Below are 22517 nucleotides of genomic sequence, written 5' to 3' on the forward strand. Positions count from 1 at the left end.
TAAAACTATATAGAATATGACCTCAACTATTTAAACATATGTATAAAGGTGTATGTATTTTACTAGCAAAGAAAAAATATATACTGGTAGAAAAGAGCCATCATGTCAACAGTGGTTGTGTTAGGTAGAGAAATTATGGGAGATTTTAATTTTCTTTCTTTTTTCCTTTCTACAGTTTACTCATTTTCTTCACAATGGTTGCACATGAGTTTTATAATCAAGAAAAAAAGGTTTTAAAAATTTTTGCAAAATGGAAACTTGTATTTCTTTAAATACTAAAAACAAAAATAAAACTTTGTATTTGAATACCTTTGACTTTTACTGCAGACTCACACACCCTTGAAATAAAAGGCGATTCCCTAACACTAGTTCTGGTGACCTTCTATCCCTTCACTTCCACCATGGTCTTTTTTCTACTTTCCACCTTGGCTAGTGGTCTCCACCAAAAAAGCTTGCTTGGTTTAATGGTTAGAATTCAGGGAAAAAGAGATCCCTAATTTGGAATCGAAATTAAGGTTATACATGTTGAAAATAAGAAAGAGAAACCAGGTAGCAAATAGAATTTGAAGAAATTAAAAAACAAAACAAAACAAAAAAAAAAAAACCTAGTCTTTAATTCCTCCAAAATTATTATCATTAATCGTGCTTTTAAATCATAGTATTGCTTAACATTTAACTTCTAAATATAATGTTCAGGAGGAAAAGAGAAAATAGCTTGGCTTATTTTCTTACCGAATTGTTGTTCTTAGTATCTTCTAGACGTTCCAGAACTGATGTCAGATTTGGATCATCAGAGTCCACAAACCATATCGGCGAAGAAGATGGATAGGATTCCTGTTTAAAACAGAAACACCTATGTTAAACATTTACATACAGACTAACCTAAATATGCAATTAAACCACACCACTAAATGGCAAGATGACCACGGATTTAAACAAAATGTATGGGCGGGGAGGCAACACATGAAAAGCCATGTGAGGAGCTGGACTTCTAAGACAGCCATTCTCCTTGCATAGCACTGTCTGCTGCTACAGCTCATACAAGTCAACAATTTTCTTCAACACTGGCACGCAGCCTCTAAATGGCCCCTATCACCCTCACCTCCTGGCATTCACACCCTTGTAAAATTCCTTCCCCTGGACATAGTGACTCACTTCTAACAAACAGAATACAGCAAAAGTCATAACGTCACTTCTGAGATTAGGCTACAAAGAGACTATGATGTCTGCCTTGCTCATCCTTCTCCTACTCTTTCCATTGCTCCCTCTGATGGAAGCCAGTTGCCATGTGATGAGGTGCCCTATCCACAAGGTATTGTATAAGGCCCTTGACCAATAGCCATTAGAAACGGACACCCCGTCCAACAGCCTGAGATGAATCCTGCCATGAGTGAGCTTGGAGACAGATTCTCTCCTATCCTGCCTTGGGATGATCGCTGCTGCCACCAACACCTTCACTGCCTGATGAGAGGCCAAGCCAGTGAACCCAAGGTAAACTGCACAGAATCCTGACCCACAGAACTGTGAGATAATGCCTGTTGCTTTAAGCTGCTAAATTTGTTACAGAGCAATAGATAATTCACACACCATAAAATTCTAATATTTTTATCTATCACACAAACCAAGTACTACCAAGAAATGCCATTACTATTTTTTTTAAAACACAATTACATGTGATTTAAAAAAAAAAAAGTTAATAAACTAAGCATCATGTGCTTTCACCCACTAACAGACATTTGCTCTGTTACTTTGTATGGTTTTCTTTTGTAAATTGGGGAAAAGCCATTATTATTATATATAAGTTTCAGAACAACTAAGTTCAAGTCATGGAAAACAATTTTGCACAAACAATTTTAGGAAACACTGCTCTGAGGACTATAATCTAATTTATAGCTGAAGCTACAGAAACAATATTTTGATAGCATTTTACCAAATGTTCTTTTAAGAGAAAAGCTGTATTGAAGGAGGACATCATTAATAGCATACCTAGTCAATAATGGGTTATCTTACTATTCTCATTCCTCTAACTCTTACTGTGTCCCAAATCTCTTTACAGGCTAAAAGACAAACTCTTCAGAATTAATCCTGGTTCTTAAAGAACACCACTTATTGAGTGTTGCATTTTCTTCTTCAAATCCTTCACACGTATTGGGAATACACCATCTGGACCATTTTTACTGTTTTAGTTTTTAGGTTTCTTTTTCCTTAGGCTAAAGAAACCGCAATTAGATTTAGGACCTCATTCTATTAGCTTAATATTTGTCTAGTAAACTTCAGCAGAAGCCAAGAAACATACATGTTGTTCTCTGGACTGAAATCCCTCAAAACCATATTTAAAAAATTACAAAAACAATTATGAAACTATTTTTTTAATCCTGTAGATGCAAAGATATGATATATAGCAGGTCTAAGTATCTATTTTAATGGTTCCCAAAGTGGGGCCCTCAGCCCCCAGGTCCAAACTATTTTTACAAGAATACTAACAAGATGACATATGCTGTAAGGGTGCAGATATAATGGTGGGTAAAAATGCTGGTTCTTTAGCACAAATAAAGGCAGTAACACCAAAATACAGGAAAGGTTTAAAAAGGAAGGGCAACAAAAGCTCAGTTTCATTTAAGAATGTCTAAAATAAGACTGAGAATGGTGACTTGTGCCTATAGTCCCAGCACTTTGGGAGGCCAAGGCAGAAGGACCACTTGAGCCTAGGAGGTCAAGACTAGGCTGGGCAACATGGTAGAGCTCCATCTCTACAAAAAAAAAAAAAAAATACAAAAATTAGTTGGGCGTAGTGGTTGCATGCCTGTAGTCCCAGCTACTTGGGAGGCTGAGGCAGGAGAACTGATTGAGCCAAGAAGTTTGAAGCTGCAGTGAGCTGTGATCATGCTATTGCACTCTAGCCTGGGAGACAGAACAAGGCCCTAACTCAAAAATAAAAAGAATGTCTATGATGAAGCAGTGACAATTTTACTACATCTTAATCCTTGATTTTAATAAAGATAAATCCTTGTCTTTTTAGTATATTAAGTGATGAAATGGGAAATATACATGAGCATTCCTACAGACTGCCTGAGACGAAAACCCTCGTGTGACTAAGTCCTGAAGTGAATTCACCACTTTACTGTAATACTATTTTTACTTGAAAAGATGACTTCCAAACAATGTTATTTCAACTTGGGTTTCTGGCAGATAGTTTCTCAAAAAATGAGATTCTGTCATTTCAAGGAAAACAGGCCATAATAAAATTAAATAATAAAATTCCTAACAATAAAATGCAAGCTTTTGAACAAAAAAATTTAGAATTTTAGAAAACTTGTATCCACCACTGCTTTCCAAGAATATTCTGGTAAGACTGATGGCAATATTGATGAATGTATTTTGATACTAAATGTATCAACACTTACAATCAAATGTAACAACATTTAGAAGATCTGGGTGAACCATTACTTTCTAAATGACCAATGCATGATGTTATAATATTCAAGGGTAAAAGATCCAAAGTTCAAGAAAGATAAAGTTTTCATGGAGTATCAAAAAAAGAAGCCTAGGCAACATGGCAAAACCGTATCTCTATAAAAAATACAAAAAATTAGCCAGATGTGATGGCACACACCTGAGTCCTGAGAGGCTGGAGTTGCAGTGAAATGTGATCACACCACTATACTCCAGTCTGGGCAACACAGTGAGGCCCCACTTCAAAAAAAAAAAAGGAAAACCCGTAATTATTTAAAATGGCTATTAAAATATGCTAGAATTTTTCTAACCAGGTATCTGTATGAGGTTGGATTTTGTTTACACTTCAAGCAAATATCACACAAATTAAATGCAGAGGCAAATGACAGACCAAACATCAATGAAATTTGCAAAAAATGTAAGACTCTGCTCCTATTCTATTTTTGCTTTAGAAAATGTTGTTTCATAAAAGCATTTGTAACAATATGTGATGAGTTTTTAAAGACTTAATGTTTTAAATGTTTCTGATTTAACTTCTAGTGGTAAATGAAAGCTCCTTGGGCCCTCAATATATTTTTAAGAGTGTAAAGGAGTCCAGACACTAAAAGTTTGAGAACTTCTGCCTTCCCCTCCACTTTCCTTCCTTCCCTAGTATTTCTTCCGTGGAAGAAACATCCCTTTGCCATTTTATATTAATTTATACAGTTCCATTGAGGCCAGTTTTGCTACCTCCCTCCCATCCTTCCACCTCCCTCTCTTGACACAAAATCTGACCAAAGGACTCTACCAGCATACCCCATTTCCAGAGATTAGCTATCAGGTGGGCTAAACAAAGAAAATCTGAGTTTTCCCTAAGGCTCTCTTTCTAGGAGATCTGGAATCACAGGGACAAGCCTAGCCACTTGGGGTAGTCAGAATTCATCCTGCCTAAACAGGAAGAGTAAGTTATAACATGAATCTACAATATTGTTGAGTGAAAAAGCAGGTCACAAAAAAATCTGATTTTTTAAGGAAGACGGAACACATATAAGCATTGGAGAAAAGAGATGAGCAGATGACCAGAAAGATACAAAATTCTGATAGTGGTATCTTCTGAGTGGTAGAATCATAGGTAATACGGATTTCCAGCTCTCTGGAATCCCCTCCCACACAGTGGGAGCTCCCTCGGAGATTTTCCCCTCTGGAATCCCCTTCCACACTCTTCGTGGAAGCCTTTCTCTTCTCCCTTCCTTCTCTTTTCTCTACCTAAATAAAATCACCTTTCTGGAAAAAAAAAAAAAAAGAATTATAGGTAACATTTCCTAGTTTTGACTAAATTTTTAAAAATTTATTAAAATAAGAAGGTTTTGTTTTCCATATTATAAAATACCCACCACCCCAGGAAACTTAACCTTCACCAAAAACTCTACATCATGTTCAAAGTTTGTTCAGTTTAATATTTAAGAGACAATCTACTTGGAAAGACATCTAAAATGATGCCTAATATTTAAACCTATGCATTAATATTTTCAATTCACATGCTTTAAGTTTTGTAATTTTGATAAGGTTAAATAAGCTTTACATCCACCTTGAAAAGATAAGTTTTCCTACTATTTCTCTTTAAAATAAATATGACCTACAATATGCCAGTTTAATGGTGCTCCAAAATCCCAATATAAATTCAGGCAGTTTTCCAGACATACAATGTTTAAGTGCTTCTAGCACTGCTCTTTCACCACAGTTATGAAAACACAGAACAATTACCTAAGCATCTAATTATTCAGGTCCTTTGTTTCTCCTCCATTCTATTAGTTTTATAGTAATTCTAAGTCCTGTGAGGATGAAGTTGTCTGTGACAGCTACCATAAAGATTACTGTAAGTGGACAAACTTCAAGCAAGTTCATCACTGCTACCATCCCCACCATAAAACTGTCTTAATCGAGGAGAACATGACTCAAGGCTAACCAAGCCAACCTCTTTACCTGTCACTGCTTAAGGATTTTTGTTGTTGTTGTCTTATTTAGAAATAATTTTCTGTATCTATTTTTCTCCATAAATCCACTGAGACCATTGTGTGGCTCTATCTGAAGCACCAGCAAGCAAAACTGCCTGCCAGAATGGTCAGTTTTTGTATCTTCCCAAATGTAGGACACAGCCATCTTCAGGGATTTCGTGATTTTTTTTAAATTGATGCACAAACTTCTTGTCAATGGTTCAGAGATACAGCAGTTATAATTCTCCTGAAGGCCAGTTATGGGACACATTACTTTCATACTTTGCTGTTCAATAAATGTGGGTGAAGAATGAAGTAAATTGACAGAATTAGCATATAATGCCTTAATAAAATTCTAACTGCTCTGACAACAAAAGATACTTAAAATGTGCACACACGGTTCCCTGCTAATCATTTTATAAATAGACAACCAAGTAGCTAAGGTAGAGCCGACAAAAGCAGAGGAAAAATTCTAACACTTGTTAAAATAAAAATGTTTATATACCCATGATAAAAAGAAAATGCTTCGGTAGTCAAACACAAGCAGCAAATTTCAGCTACTGAGAACATCATTATATAAGCAAAGAAGCAGAGAAAACAAATGTGCTGATGACGATTTGAACCACCTAAGCTGCAGAAACCCTCTGTATGGTTTCCTAGGTTCCGAGTTGGCATTATCTTTCAGAACGATCTTCTAGAAGAGAACACATAACACTGTTACAAAGGATCTGGAATGGGAACCCTTGCTTTAAGACTCTGGCTCTCCAGTCATGCTTTACATTTGGCAGTGACTATCTTCATTCAACTCAATTCTCCACCCCTCAACTAGCTGACATTTATCAAACACTACCCTTTTCCAAGTCTAAGTAAGTTTAACCACCACCAACAACAACAAAAATCAAGATACTAAGAGATATACTATTCACAAAAGGGAAACATTTATCAAATGTTACCCTTTTCCAAGTCTAAGTTAAGTTTAACCACCACCACCACCACCACCACCAAAATCAAGATACTAAGGGATATACTATTCACAAAAGGGAAACCGAAGTCTCCTCTTCAGGTATCTGTTCCTTTCAAGGAAGGGTATAAAAATGAGAGAAGATAGATAATCATTAAGAATTTGACCCTATATTATAAATTGGTCAGATAAATGAAAACAATGATCCTTCTGGACTGAATGTACCACTTAGGTGCTTAACATGACAGTTCTGATATTTCCAAATGGTTCTCCACGAATTCAATTTGGAAAGGTAATCTGTCCCAGGAGGGCAAACCAAAGAGAAAGTCTTAGGCTCTTTAGTCCAGGTTTGTTTATTTCCACTGTACAACTTTGACTGGACTACTTTTTAATCACAGTAAAGACTAGAAAAATGCAAGATGAAGTTAACAGCATTGCCTTGTTTCCCATGAAAAGCTGTTAAATCATTTTCAAAATGAAGTGTTATTGAGCCACCATCACTTTAATATCTGTGGACACTCATTTCCAAGGAGCTTTCCTCTATATGCTCTCTTGCAGGGCAAAAAATACTATCTATTGTATACAGAAACATAGTAAGACAGTGTCTTTTACCGTGTTTCTGTATACAACAGATAATGTATACAGAAATGACACCATCACTTTAATATCTGTAGGACAGTATCATTTCTGTATCAATGACACCATCACTTTAATATCTGTAGGACACAGTATCATTTCTGTATTAATGACACCATCACTTTAATATCTGTAGGACAGTATAATTTCTGTATTAATGACACCATCACTTTAATATCTGTGGGACACAGTATCATTTCCAAGGAGCTTTCCTCTTTATGCTCTCTTGCAGGGCAAAAAATATTATCTATTGTATACAGAAACACAGTAAAAGAAGCAATTTACTTAAGGTCCTAATTACTAAATAAAAGCTGAATTTCTCACTTCCTCCTAGATTCAGAGCTCCAACATTTTTAAAATTTAGTATCTTGCTGTTGGGGGTAGGCACTTTTTGGCAACAGAAATTTAATTAGCCAATCAAAAAAAAAAAAGTCCCACTCATAACAGCCTAGCAAGCAGCCAGCCACTCACGCAGAAAGAGCAATAATTTACGCTCTACAAGTCATATAGAAAAATGAAGTTTCATTTGTTTACAGCTAATTCACTTCCTGGGGGAGATTTTTCATTCTAAAACAGTGATTCCCTACCAAGAGTTCCCAGATGCCAAGAATTCCATAAAAGGAATAACGGAGTTGCCATTATGTTAAATACTTCAAAGGGACTAAAAGAAAGCTATATACTAGCTCCCAATAAGGCTGCACAGGTTACTGAAACAAGCTGCTTTGCGTTTCGGTGTGATCGTTAACAACTAATTAGATGGCAATCAGGTTAGTTTACTGAAGATGGAAAAACTATACTTAAGTTTGTGTAACAATCTCTCATAACTTGGCTTCACAGAACAGAAGTAATAAAAATGATTCCTTGAGGTTGAAAAAGAGTGCTCTTTTCCCTAAATTTGTAGGACAAATTTATAAAACAGAAAAAGAATTACAATTAGCTCAATTCCCTTGGCTTATAGAGTAAAGCAGCTACTGTTTTTTTTTTTACTTCCTATACTCTTTCATATTAAGTCAATTTACAGACTCATCAAGCCCTTATTGACCTTTTTTGTACTACCCATGACAAGTTCTTGATCTTATCTCTAAACTTTTGACAAATTCTTAGCAGTTAACTTGTAAGATTTTTGTTCAAATACAGTATAGCTAGAATAGGGTCATATACTCAGTAAATATTTCCGAAGCATTTATTGAGTGGAAGATAAAAGGCACAAAGCATAATTATATTCTCCCCTGCCACCATAAAAAAATTATTTTAAGGCTTACAGAATACTGCATAAGAAAACATAACCAAACCAAAAATAGTAATGGCTAAAGAAGGAAAGAAGGGGAAATACCAGCATGAACTGAATATGACCCAGAAGAGCCTTGAGGGATGATCAGGCATATATAAAGACAAATTGGGTAGGGTTAAGGGGTGGGGGTCAGGGGCACATTCTACAAGGGGAAGCCTGTAGCTGATAAAAAAGTCCGAAAGGAAAAGCCGGCAGAGTATCTCTATATGACTTTTTTCAGGAACTAGCATCCATGTGTGTAAAAGGCAACCTAGTTTCTCAAACATCAGAGAAACTCCGTTAAGGATGCTTCTTGGTAATAAGCATAAAAAAGACAGGGCCTGGCATGTAGAAGAACTCAATAAATACTTGAACTGTTTAAAGAGGAAAGTTAAAGAATAGGTCAAACTCATTGCCCTTTTTTTTTTTTTTTTTTTTTTTTTTTTAAAGTCTTGCTCTGTCACCCAGGCTATAGTGCAGTGGTGCAATCTCTGCTTACTGCAACCTCTGCCTCCCGGGTTCAAGCGATTCTCCTGCCTCAGCCTCCAGAGTAGCCGGGACTACAGGCACGTGCCACCATGCCTAGCTAATTTTTTGTATTTTTAGTAGAGATAGGGTTTCACAATGTTACCCAGGATGGTCTCAATCTCCTGACCTCGTGATCCGCCCGCCTCAGCCTCCCAAAGTGCTGGGATTACAGGCATGAACCACCGCGCCCAGCCCTTTTTTTTTTTTTTAAAGGGCCACAACTTCAGAGAATAACATCATAAATCAAACCAAATAATTTGAAATCCAACCCCATTTTCCCCTTGATCTTTCCCTTCTAAACAAATGGTACGGACATGCACAAGCCATGTTGATTTTATCAAAACACTCATCCACGTTTAGAAGAGTCTTTACATCCGGGCACGGTGGCTCACTCCCATAATCCCAGCACTTTGGGAGGCCGAGGTGGGTGGATCACTTGAGGTCAGGAGTTCAAGACCAGCCTGGCCAACATGGTGAAACCCCCGTCTCCAATAATAATGCAAAAATTAGCTGGGCGTGGTGGTGGACACCTGTAATCCCAGCTACTCGGGAGGCTGAGGCAGCAGAATTGCTTGAACCCAGGAGGCGGAGGTTGCAGTGGGTCCAATTCGCACCACTGCACTCCAGCTGGGGCAACAGAGCGAGGCTCCGTCTCAAAAACTATTAATTAAAAATAAGAGAGTCTTTACTTTCAAAGGATACAAACAGAAATATTTACAGATGAAGTGATCTGTCTGGAATCTGCTTAAAAATAATCCAAAGCGGAGCACAGAAGAAGTAAGATTACCCAAAAGTTTATCATTGCTGACGGTGGCTACATTACACTGTTCAACTTTTGTACGTTTGATGTTTTTCCAAAATAAAAAGTTAGCAGACATTTGTACTGAGCAGCTGCCATAATTATCTTCTGATAGTCTGTCAAATTTCACTAGCACCTCAATTTTAATAGTTTCTACTTAGCGGCGCCATTACGCTAGTCCTCACCAAATCCTCCTTGTCCTGAAAGTGTCTCATTCCCTTCTTGCTCCACTTTTGTTGCCCCTGCCTAATCCAGGTCATCACTCGTTATCTTTGTCTGCAGCAGACTCTTGGCAGCGTCCAATATGGTTCTTGATGGAGCACCAGGGGCACTTTAGGTGGGATAATTGTTTGCTATGGCATACTGCCTGAACGTAACAAAACATATGGCAACTCTGTACCCCTGGCATTAAATGCCGGCACAACAAGACCACCCCACCCTCAGTGGGATAACCACATTTCCTAACGCCACCCACTGCAGAGAAACACTTCTAGTGCTGGATGGCAGATACATTCTCCCAATTCACCTGAGTAACTTAGTAGCTCCCCACAGCCTACAAAATTCAGTCTCCTATCAGTCAAACCAGCCCAACCTTTTCCTGGCCATGCCCCAACTTCTATGAGAATCATCACCCTCCAAGCCATTCAGGCCACTCTCCTTATAACACGTGCTTTATGCCGACTACTACACTTCGTTTTCCACTCTTGGAAAATCTTCCCCTTCGCCGGCTTATATCGTGGGCTTCTCAAGTCTGAGCATAAATTTCTACTTCTAAGCAAACCACACTTTCTCAAGTCTCCATGTCTTTTCTGGGTGGAGTTTCCTCAGTCTCAAAAGCCCTTCCGCCAGCCTTCCAAAATTGTATTCACCGATGGAAGCTCAGCTCCAACTGTCCCAGCCTCTCCTCAAAGCCTTCTCTGAAGCACACCTCCCCAAAATCAAAACCGGCTGCCTCCTTTGCCTTTCACGATGATACCACAGGAGCTGCCACTTTATTGAAAACTCTTCCCCCAAGAAGTCTGAGTTCTGAAAGCGAGGACTGCTCCGCTCAATTTTGCAACACTAGTGCCCAGAACACTCAGACGTATTCATTCAATAAAGGATTTCTCTCCTCAATACATCACTGAATTGCATTGTCTTCTGAAATTAACACACCTTCTCCCCAGATAGTGTGGTAACCATTTTAAGGCCAATTATAACGTCAAGGCTTTTGCAAACGCCCGCAAAACTGCAGGCACTTGGTGCCCACCGACTCCACCAAAGGGAGTTGAAGACAAGAGACTTGGGTTTAGCCGTATTTGAAGAGGTGACCGAAACCAAGAGAATATTCTGCAGTTTGGACCAATATCCTAAATCAATTTCACGACGAGTAGCTTCATGACACACCTATATGGAGAAACTTAATACTTCAATTAATTTACCAAGCCTTGGGCTTCTAACGAGCTTTCCGCTTAAACCAAAGAGTGAGCTTTTCAAAGTGTCTTTTCGGCTTTGTGACACAAGCGATCTTTCCCGGGAGCAGCCCTGGCGCGAATCTCCTTTCACCCATCCATTTTCGAGGCTTACACACACGGGAGGGGCCGCACGAACACACACTCAACACCACCTGCCGCATCGACGGGTACTATGCGCCTTTTCAGAACACGGCAGCGCGCAGCCAGGCCCGGGCAGAGGGGTCGCTCCAACAGCACCAGAGGCCGCATTCCAACTTTTCCTCCGTCAACGAGTCCGTTTTCATTGTCAGTTTCTCCTTAAACGGAAACTTTAAAAGAATTGGCTAAACAAGCGGGAACGAGGAAAACCTGACCGAAGAATGAGGCGTTAAAACTTAAGGACCGTTCCCCTCGCCCGCCTGGGCTCAAACAACAGCCGGGGCGTCCCCGCCCGGCCGCGGTCCCGGGAGCAAGCCGGTTGAAGGCGGCCAAGGGCCAGTGAGGGCTCGGGCCGCCGTGACTGGCACTCCGCGGAGCGGCGACGGGGGCCGAGAGGGGCCAGCAGCCCCCAAACCAACGCCGCACGAGAAACTGGAGAGAAGCGCGCCCTCCGCCCCCTCCCACCAAAGCCTTGCACAGTCCCAGCCGGGCCGGGGCTGGGCCAGTCGCGACGAAAAGGGGCGGGCCTGCCCCGCCCGGGGAGCCAGGGCCTCTCGGGGCCGGCTCCCCTTTGTCCCGGGACTCGGGGCGCCCCCTCTCCGCCCTGGCCCTGCCCCCCGGGGCCGCGGCCAGGCGCCTCACCGTGATGTTGCAGTGCAGCGTGAGCGGCGGCGGCGGCGAGTGCGGGCAGCCCGGCTGCGGCACCAGGAACTGGCAGTGCAGCTCGTCCAGCTTCCAGCTGACGATGCGGAATCGCTCGTGGTTCTTGTCGAAGATGGACGCCAGGAACTTCAGCTCGGCCTTGAGCCCTGACACGGACATCTTCCCTTCATCTCCGGCGGGAGGGGCGCGGAAGGGGAGCCGGGCCCGGAGCCGCCGTCACGGCCGCGACCGCCCCGCGGGGCCGGCCTGGGCCGCGCTCTGGCGGCTCCGCCTCGTCGAGCGCGGTTGGAAAATGGCGAGGGGCGCGGAAGCCTCGGCGGGTGGCTGTGAGGCGGCCTGGGCTGCTGCTCCCTTTGTAACCCACTCCAGCGGCAGGAGGCGGCGGCCCGGCGGCTTAAAAGGGCAACAGCGACGCCGCCCCCGCCACCGCCTGGGAAAGGGCTGCCCCCACCCCGCCCCCGTCCTCCTCGCCCCGGCGCGCCCTGCGCGCACCGGTTTCGGCGCGTGCACGAGGCCAGGGCGCGCGCGGGCACTCCCGGCCGCCCCCTCCTCGCCTTGACCCAGCTCCCTTCTGCCCGACCCATCTGCTCCGTTCCTCGCACGCGCGGACTGGAAGCGCGGAGCCAGCTGGCGCCCGGGCCCCAGAATTCGGGGAGGAGCCGGAGACCCCGCGCGCCCCCGCGCCCGGCTTGGGACTGGACACGTGCACGGCCGATCGCGCCGGCCACGTCGGCGCAGCTGCAGACTGGAGCCAGCCCCTGGGGCAGCGCCTCCGCTTGGCCCTCGGCGCGGCACCCGCTAACCAGACCTGCGGGACCTCGTGGGAGACGCGGGTGCGGCCCACCCAGCGTCACCTCTGCTCCTCTCACCCTGGTGTAAGCCACCGCTTCGCCAGCCTGGGTCCTCTGAGGACCTTCTCGCGGGACTCGCTGCTCCCGCCTTTGCTCTCAAACCGTCCATTTACCCAGACGACGGTTTGGCCCCCGCAGGCTGTTTCCTCTTCCCTCCCAAGATTTCATCCCTTCCCTTAACTACCACCTGTGTTCACTCTGCCGTATGTATTCTGTCTCCACTTCGCTTATTTTGTCCTATTTTCCCGAGCTTAAGATAACCCTCTCCGCTCCCACCCCTATGGAGCCAGGGCTGCCCGCTGTTTTCATTAAACTCTTGGCCCAAATATCATCTCCGGGCCTCCCTGACCACCCAGTTTCAAATAGTCACCCTGTGTCACATCATCCTGTGCTAAGTTTGTTGAGCACCTGTGACAACCTGATCTGTTCCCCGTTGATTTGCCCAATGTTAATGCGTTCAGAGCTGTATATCCCCAGGACCTAGAACCAGACCTGTTATGTGGTAGAAACCCGATATGATTGAATCGAATGCTCGCTCTTATCTGGAATCCCCACCACTAGCACAATTCCTGGCACATTCTAGGTGCTCAAAAAATGAATAAAGGACTGTATGGCAGTCCGAAGGACTAGATCCCAATTTGGCAGACAATGGTGTGTGTAATAATAAGTGCGAGAGGCAGGATGAGCTGCATATGCATCCAATATGTAGTTGCACAGTGCTACCAGCTTAGAAGCGTTCCGGATTTGGTTCAGTACTCTCGTGTCACCATTTTGAAATTCGTAATTTTTCAGAAAGGGGCCCCACAGTTTCCTTTTAAACCAGTCTTACCTAGAGTTACCTAACCCTGGCACCTAAATGTCTCTTTTTTCCTAATCTACAAGAAGTCCCTGAGGTACTGGTCCCCTTACATGACAAAATACAGAACAACACAGGGACACATTAAGTCTACTGAAAGTTTTTGTTTCCATTTACTTCTGAGATACTGTATCATGTTATAGTCCTTCTTAGTCTGTAAGAAGACATACATTTTCCCAATTTACCTGAGTAACTTAGTAGCTCCCCACAGCCTACAAATTAAGTCTCCTATCAGTCAAACCACCCTACCTTTTCCTGGCCCTGCCCCAACTTCTTTTTTTTTCTTTTTTTTTTTTTTTTTTTTGAGACGGAGTCTTGCTCTGTCGGCAGACTGGAGTGCAGTGGCGCAATCTCGGCTCACTGCAACCTCCGCCTCCTGGGTTCAAGCGATTCTTCCGCCTCAGCCTCCCGAGTAGCTGGGACTACAGGCGCGGGCCACCACACCCGGCTAATTTTTGTATTTTTAGTGGAGACGGGGTTTCATCATGGCGAGAATGGTCTCGCTCTCTTGACCTCGTGATCCGCCCGCCTCCAACTTCTACCATCTTCTATCCCAACTTCTACTGCCTAGCCTTTAAGAAGGCTAAGATTCTCACAGACCCCTTTGAAAATCTAATAAAAGCTATGATCCATCTTCCCAGGAAAATACTTCTGCATATAAAACTTTGTACTTATGGAGATTCATGACCCCAGCAGTAGAGGTACCGCTATACACTGGACTGGGAGGAGAAGGGGTTCCAGACCTGGGCTCTGAGCCAGGAACAGCTAGGTTATCGTCCTCGCATTATTGCTGGGTTAAGCACAGAAGTGCCTTGTCGCTTTATTTTTCCTTCAGTCGCCAGTTCTCTTGGGATCCTAACGGTCATGACAATCCCAGAGAAGGATTTGAGACAAAGAGCAACAAACTCTTCAGAAGTTGGAATGCCTTTGAGAAACAAAATTCCCCAAACAAGTTATTTAATCTAAGCTTTATTTTGTAAATAGAGCTTTCTAAATTGCAAGTGCTTTTACTTTTATCTCAGAAATATATACAAATATTAATTTCACTATCACTTTTTGAGTGTTTGTTGCATGCCATGTGTAAGAGGGCTAGAAAGATACATAGATATAGTCCCTGAATTAGAAGCTTAACGTTTAGTATTGAAAACAAAATATTGTTTCCTGATGCTTTTGGCTGCAAATAATAGAAAACTGTGATTTAATGTGCCTTGGACAATGAGTTAATAAATTACTTCGGGCCGGGCGTGGTGGCTCAAGCCTGTAATCCCAGCACTTTGGGAGGCCGAGGCGGGTGGATCACGAGGTCAAGAGATCGAGACCATCCTGGTCAACACGGTGAAACCCCGTCTCTACTAAAAATACAAAAAAAAATTAGCTGGGCATGGTGGCATGTGCCTGTAATCCCAGCTACTCAGGAGGCTGAGGCAGGAGAATTGCCTGAACCCAGGAGGCGGAGGTGGCGGTGAGCCGAGATCGCGCCATTGCACTCCAGCCTGGGTAACAAGAGCAAAACTCCGTCCCCAAAAAAAAAAAAAAAAATAGCCACAGCCACCATGCCCAGCTAATTTTTTTGTATTTTTAGTAGAGACGGGGTTTCACCGTGTTGACCAGGATGGTCTCGATCTCTTGACCTTGTGATCCACCCGCCTCGGCCTCCCAAAGTGCTGGGATTACAGGCGTGAGCCACCGCACCCAGCCGACTGTGGCTGTTCTTGCAGTTCACATCCAGACATGAAAATATCCACAGGCAGAAAGGACATTTTCTATGCTTCCTTCTAACACATGGGAACCTTTCCAAGTATCTTCCCAGCAGACTTCCCTTAGTGTGTGCTTGGCCAGAAATGTGTCACATGCCCACCCCTAAACCAGTCATAGAGAAGTGGATGTGATTACTCTGGATTTCCAATCTGCTTGGATGGAATGGTTGCTGGGGAGTCACCACAATGCCTTAAAACAGACAAGTAAAGAGAATCCTATGTGATATAAGTTCAAACTACTGAACTACATTTCAGGAGAGGAAGAAACCAATTCCAGAAATTATTTGCATGAAAGTATGGCCATATTCAGAGGATATCCAAGAGGCCATTTGATCGTAGAGTACAGCAAGGGGCCAAGATAAAGATAACGTTGAGATGTTATTTTTGTCCAGATTTTGAGCCCTGAAATACCATGGCAAGGACCATAGTATAATAGTTTCATCTGATGAAAGTCATCACTTTTAATATTAATCTGGGCCAGGTGTGGTGGCTCACACTGGTAATCCCAGCACTCTGGGAGGCTGAGGCAGATGGATTGCTTGAGTCCAGGAGTTCGAGACCAACCTGGCCAACATGGCAAAACCCCATCTCTACTAAAAAAAACAAAAAATTAGCCAGGCATGACAGCACATGCCTGTAGTCCCAGCTACTAAGGAGACTGAGGTGGAGGAATCACCTGAGCCCAGGGGATTTGAGGATACAGTGAGCCAAGATTGCACCACTACACTCCACCCTGGGCAACCAGAGTGGGACCTGTCTCAAAAAAAAAAAAAAAAGATTAATCTGGCATTCATATATAAAATGGATTATAGTGGGCTAAGAAGCATGAAGTAGCCACCGAAAAGAAGCAAGAAACCTGGATTCTAGATCTGGCCTGCCATTAATTCAATGGGGCAAGTCATACCCAGCTCTGAGGCTCCCCAGCTCCAAACAATGAAGGGCCTTTGGATCAGTCCAAGTCAATAGTGAGAAAAATTGAAATAGGGGAAATGGCAATAGAAAGGACCACAATGGGAATCAGTGTGGGGCAGAACTGCTAGATCTTAGAGCTCACGAGAGGATAGAAGGACAGAGAGGAAACCTGTTTAAAGTAACACTTTGAAATTTCTAGAGCAGGTGACTAGGAGGGAGTGATGTCATTGACACATCAAGAAAAACAGGTTGAATTTGGTATGCTGATGGAACTTAGATAGAGAGTTTGTATCTTAAGTTTGAAGTTGATGAGGGTAGTCAGAGTAAAGGACATATCACTGGGTCAGCCACACAGGTGGTAGGTGATGGTGGAAGCCATGGTATAGGTGTGATCATCGAGTCACAAGGGAGGGAAGGCAACCTGGGATGTTGACGGGACCCTGAGGAAGGCTCACCATGGGTGCTTGAGTGGGAAAGGAGTCATTTGAAGAAGTCAGAGGATGACCCATGTGTTGAATTCTTTGTGAAAGGGACAAGTAAGTTCAGGACTAAGAAAAGGCCATGGGCTTTAGGGATTAGGAGGTCAGCGGTGCTTCAGAGAAAACCATTGCAATAGAATAGTGGACATGAGATCAAAGTGATGTTAAAGTGAAGAGAATGTACCTAGCCCATTTCCTTGAATTGTTCAGGGTGTTGAGAAAGAGGTGGACAGTGGTTTGCAACAGCAAAGCAAAGGGAGGTTTTTGTGTTTGGTTTGGTTTTTGTTATAGAACAGACAGAGGTGGACTCATTGTGAAATACACTTCTGGGCCCCTCACACTTACACAGGCCCCTTCTACGTAAGTATTAGCTTTTCCCTGATAATTTGATATTTGTAATTTTGTATTCTTTTTTTTTTTTTTTTGAAGAGGGCTCCCAAGATTAAATAAGCTTTAGGCCCTGCAAACCCTTGATCTGCCTCGAAGGAGAGAACCATTAACAGGCAATGAAGACTGGATACAAGAGAGGAGAAAAAAGAAAACTAGTGGGTCCTGAAAGAGAAAAGAAAACATGGGATAAAGAGTTACTCATAGAAAGGAATGCCCCCTCCATAGAGGATTGGGTTGGGCGAGAGAATTAGGGAAGACACAAAGAAATGTTGAGTTAGACTGGGGAGTTGTTGAGAGACCTGACCTCATACTGGATAAATAACATTAATTTTAGCAAAGCAAAATTGGGGATTAGCAAGATAGATAAAAACAGAAGCCAGAAGACAAAGACGTGCTGAAAAACATCTGCCTGAAAACTGTGATCATAGAGTCTCATCTAGAAGTGCATGAAGGACCATGAGGTGGGGATGGATTGAGAGACTCGAAGTCTCCAGGAAGACACAGCAGGTTCCATGTGAAAGAAAAAATAAGACCTGTCACAGCCTGTACAGTGGAAGAATTTCAGACTTCAAGAACTTAAATGCATGCAGCTATTAACAAAGAACAAGATCATGTCTTTTGCAGAAACATGGATGGAGCTGGAGGCCATTATCTTTAGCAAACTAATGCAGGAACAAAATACCAAATAGTGCGTGTTCCCACTTATAAGTGGGAGCTAAATGATAAGAACACACGAACACAAAGGAGGGAACAAAAGACATTGGCGTCTACTTGAGGGCGAAGGGTGGGAAGAGAAAGAGGAGCAAAAAATATAACTATCGAATACTGCATTTAATACCTGGGTGATGAAATAATCTGTACAATAAACCCAATGACATGAGTTTATATAACACACCTTCACATGTACCCCTGATGTAAAATAGAAGGTTTAACAAAAGAAAGAACTTGAATGTGGAAGAATGCCCAATTATATGTTCCATGCTATTCTGGTCTAACATATTCTTTAAGGCTGTGTTCAAATGCCATCTCCTTCATTGAGCCTTCCCTAGAACCCCCAATTGAATTTTAGTCTCTCCTTTTTCTGAATTTCCCAGTACCTTGCCTGTTACAGCACTTATTTCACTCTGCCTTGGTTATGACTAGCTGGTTTCATGCTCGTCTCCTCTGCGAGATTATGAACATCTTGTCTTAATCCTCTTCATGTCTGTGGCGCATAGCCTGGTTCCTGGGACATAGAAGGCACCCACTAAATGAGAGTTACATGAATATAGCCTACTGAAGGTGAAAACCAAGTAGCATCCTTACTTAGAGAGACTGCAAGTAAATTGTGAGAGAAGTGATCTAGTTTCACTAAAATGTCAGGGAAGTGGCGAGGCCCTCTCCCTGTCTAAAGTGAGCACACATCAGCATGTGGCCACTAGGCCCAGACAACCACAGAGCAGTCCAGGAGGCACAGGAAACTGAACCCATCCCTGCTGAAATGAACCAGTGACTCATTCTTTAGCTGCAGCCAACTCAGCCAGAAAGTTTTTCTAAGCTAAAATGTTCACAGGTTTGGACTCTGGCTCATAACAAAGCTCCTATCTTTGATTTTAGTTTTAGTTACCAACACCCATCATTTCTCTCTTGCCTGTATTGTAAAGGGCTTTCAGACCAAGGTGTAAACACCTTGAAGTGGTATGAACTTGGGGTATCTATGCATATGAATGTTATTCTGGGGAGAAGGTGTAAAGCACCACTATCGAGTAGAACTTTCTGCAGTGATGGAAAGGTTCTATGCCTGCCACTATATGGCAGCCACTAACCTCAGGTGGTTACTAAGCACTTGAAAAGTGGTTAGTGTGACTAAGGAACTGAATTTTCTATATGTGCTCACTAAGCAAGCACTGAGGAACTGAATTTTGATTTTATTTAATTGTAATTAATTTAAATTTAAGTAGTTAAATGTGACTGCTGGCTACCATATAGGATAGCACAACACTAAATAATTCTATAATTTTATAATAATATCACATAGAGCTTGATATAGCCATGTCCATCCTTCCTCACCCCTTGAGAGCAATGATGAGATGTTATTAATTATATCTGTAGTGCTCAATACATACTTGCCTGACACATACTCAATTCATAATAAATTAATGAACAAAATGTTTGTTAAATTTATTAATAAAAAAAGAAATGTCACGTTTTCTCTGAACTTAGTTTTCTCATTTCAAGAATAGACAGGGTGTGTTCCAAGATTTCTTCTGGCTCAAAAAAAATTATAAGATTCTCTTTTAAAATATTTACTTGTTCAACACATATTTATTGAGCACCTATGATGTCCTAAACTACTTCATCTTGGTAGGAACCTAGGAAACTATCATTATAATACCCCTAAATAACTCAGTTTTGGAAAAGGGAAGTAATTTGCTTTAGATTATGCAGTAAATAACTGATAAAGCCAAACATTCAACCCAGGTCTGTCTGTTTTCACCACACTGCTGATTTCATATAAATTACAATTTTAGTGGAAATATTATAGATAAATATAAAATAGCAAATAAGTTAGCATTGAGTGGGCAGGGTGGCATAGGAACGTCACTGGATTGGAATATGGATCTTCCTCTTGGGAAGATCATGGTTCTACAGATAGATTCTTGATTGTTGAATGAGAAACACCAGCACCTTCAGGAAGACTACCTGGGCTACTGAGAAGCGAGGATGCTCCTCTCCTCCAGAGAGGCTGGTCAATACACTGGGAAACCCTCTTGACTCCAGTGATGCTGATGATGGGGGCCAGGGTTGTCAGCCTGGCGTCTACTGTGGTAAACTGGTAGGAACCTTTCAGAGCATTATATCCTCTCGGTCACCAGCATATGAAAGCCGCAAATAAAAGATTTCCGCCTCGTCTCTCCAGTCACATTTACACAAAACAGTCTTTTGAAACGTTTAAGGCTACAAACAAGCGTACAAGTGTTTAAGAAGTACAAGTGAGAACATCTGGATCTTTCTAGATCAGGTATAACATACCTTGTACCCAGTGACTTCAAGTCTAAGCATGTGTCCTAAAGCGCTAATTAAGCATGCACATCAAGATTTAGTTACCAAAAGTGAGGGCAACAGTAAACAGTTATGAGGCAATTGGGAAATTTGAACATGAAATGTTTGACAATAATATGGAATTCTTTAATTTTTTTAGATGTGATCATAGTATGGTTATTACTATCTTTTTTTTTTTTTTTAAGATAAATTCTAGCTTTATCACCCAGGCAGGAGTGCCATAGTGTGATCATGGCTCACTGCAGCCTTGACCTCCTGGGCTCAAGTGATCCTCCCACCTCAGCCTCCCAAGTAGCTATTTTTCTTTTTGGTAAAAACAGGATTTCACTATGTTGCCCAGGCTGGTCTCAAACACCTGAGATCAAGCAATCTTCCTGCCTCAGTCTCCCAAATTGCTTGCGTGAGCTATCATGCCCAGGCTGTTATTACTATCATTTTAAAAATGAGAGTCTTTATCTTTTAGAGATATTTATGGATGAAATAAAACCACAAATATTTGCTTGAAATAATTTCCGGCCGGGCGCGGTGGCTCACGCCTGTAATCCCAGCACTTTGGGAGGCCGAGGCGGGCGGATCACGAGGTCAAGAGATCAAGACCAGCCTGGCCAACACGGTGAAACCCCGTCTCTACTAAAAATACAAAAATTAGCTGGGCATGGTGGTGTGCGCCTGTAGTCCCAGCTACTCGGGAGGCTGAGGCAGGAGAATTGCTTGAACCCGGGAGGCAGAGGTTGTACTGAGTGGAGATTGCACCACTGCACTCTAGCCTGGCACCTGGCAACCGAGCGAGACTCTGCCTCAAAAAAAAAAAAAGAAAAGAAAAGAAATATTAATTTCCACTCTTTTTATAATAGTAAAAGAAAGGACCTAGAGTCTTAGAATTGGATGTACCATACATTTTGTTACAACCATACAATGAAAGAACAGACAGTCATTAAATGAGCTTGTGTAAATATCTGGAAGGATACACCAACATGTTAACAGTGGTCATTTCTTGATAGTAACTTTTTAGGTGATTTCAATTTTCTATCTGTTTCTTTGTATTTTTTGAAATATTTGTATTGAGCCTGTTATTTATGTAGTTAACATTAATACATGATTTTAAATTGGTTTATAGACATTTAAGGTAGAGAGAGGTAAATCAGAGAGGAATTTTGCAAAGAAATTTTAAAGGCCCAGTAACTATGTGGCTGTTGTTTTTTCTATCATGAAAAGAAACCTGAAGCAGATGCCACTCAAGGTTGAATTACAAACACTTAAACTTCAGGCCCCATGGCAAACAGCCAATTTAACTGACACTTTTGATGTTTTATTTTCCATTAGGAGAATTCCTCCTCCCCAGACCAAGCTGAGTGAGGGCTTTTTATGCTTTGGGTTTAGGTTACAAGGTCTTGCATAGGGTTATTTGTTGGTTTTTTAAATTTAGCCTGTGGTCCTTCTCTGCAGAGCCCCTGCAGTGCTCATCAAGACCTTCTCCTGCCCATACTCCAGGGCTTCAAGGTTTGGCCATGTACAGAAGGAATTTATGGAAACTCAGACTTGATTCCATGTTTGGAGTTTGCCATAATCATTAATGCGCTATAGAACCTTGAATAACCAACGGGCTTAGAATCTATAGTCATCCCCCTTTGTTACATTTAGCTCTCGTCTTGCGAGATAGAAAACATTAAGTAGTAACAAGCATAGTCCTTCAGACCTAATGGACCAAGGGGCAGATGACCTGGCTCACTCAAGGTGGGGATATTTTTAACATGTACGAACATGCTTCTCCTGCTAAAAGCCTTAGACTCCACTTAGAGGTGATGAACATAAAACCTGGAAAAAGACTGTGGTAGAAAAGTAGAGAAGTGGTCAGGGGGCTGGGGGTGATTCTGACTCCCTTGGTCACTCCCGATAGAACATGTGGCCAGTAACATACTCTGATTGAGCCCTGGTTTCTTTGTGTGTCAAGTGGTGTGTTGGATAGACAGGGTTTACATTTTCATCATTCAAACATTTGCTTAGTTTCAACAAGGTGCAAGGGAGTTGCACACCTCTACAGACAATCGAGTTCAAGAAGCTTATAGACCTCAGGGTAGAACAAGCTTGAACACTACAAAAGATAAATGTGAGAACACAATGATAAGTAGTACAGGTTTTTTTTTTGTTGTTGTTGTTCTGAGATGGAGTCTTGCTCTGCTGCCCAGGCTGGAGTGCAGTGGCACAATCTTGACTCACTGCAACCTCCGCCTCCCGGGGTTCAAGCAATTCTCCTGCCTCAGCCTCCCGAGTAGCTGGGATTACAGGTGCCCACCATCACGCCTGACTAATTTTTGTATTTTTAGTAGAGACAGAGTTTCACCATGTTGGTCAGGC

At 42.3% G+C, this 22517-nt stretch overlaps 1 protein-coding gene across 9 annotated transcripts in view; it reads right to left on the bottom strand.

The window, feature by feature from the left end:
* Positions 1–12398, bottom strand: part of UBE2Q2 (ubiquitin conjugating enzyme E2 Q2) — a 57977-nt gene extending 45579 nt beyond the window's left edge. For 5 of the 9 annotated variants that reach the window (XR_004265218.1, XM_032267322.1, XM_032267320.1 and 2 more), the window contains exons 1-2: positions 11855–12398; positions 733–834 (exon numbers count right to left, since the gene is read on the bottom strand). Coding sequence is in view for 8 of the 9 variants with exons in the window: in XM_032267322.1 (XP_032123213.1) it covers positions 733–834; positions 11855–12034 (282 nt within the window). In the remaining variant the exon portion in view is untranslated. Of the gene's footprint in view, positions 1–732; positions 835–11226; positions 11657–11854 lie in introns of those variants that run through there. The other 4 variants (XM_032267327.1, XM_032267323.1, XM_032267325.1 and 1 more) reach the window with 3 other exon arrangements.
* Positions 12399–22517: the final 10119 nt, after the last annotated feature.

This window comes from Sapajus apella, unplaced genomic scaffold (genome assembly GCF_009761245.1).
Source record: "Sapajus apella isolate SASKATOON/1434 unplaced genomic scaffold, GSC_monkey_1.0 scaffold168, whole genome shotgun sequence".
NCBI lineage: Eukaryota > Metazoa > Chordata > Mammalia > Primates > Cebidae > Sapajus > Sapajus apella.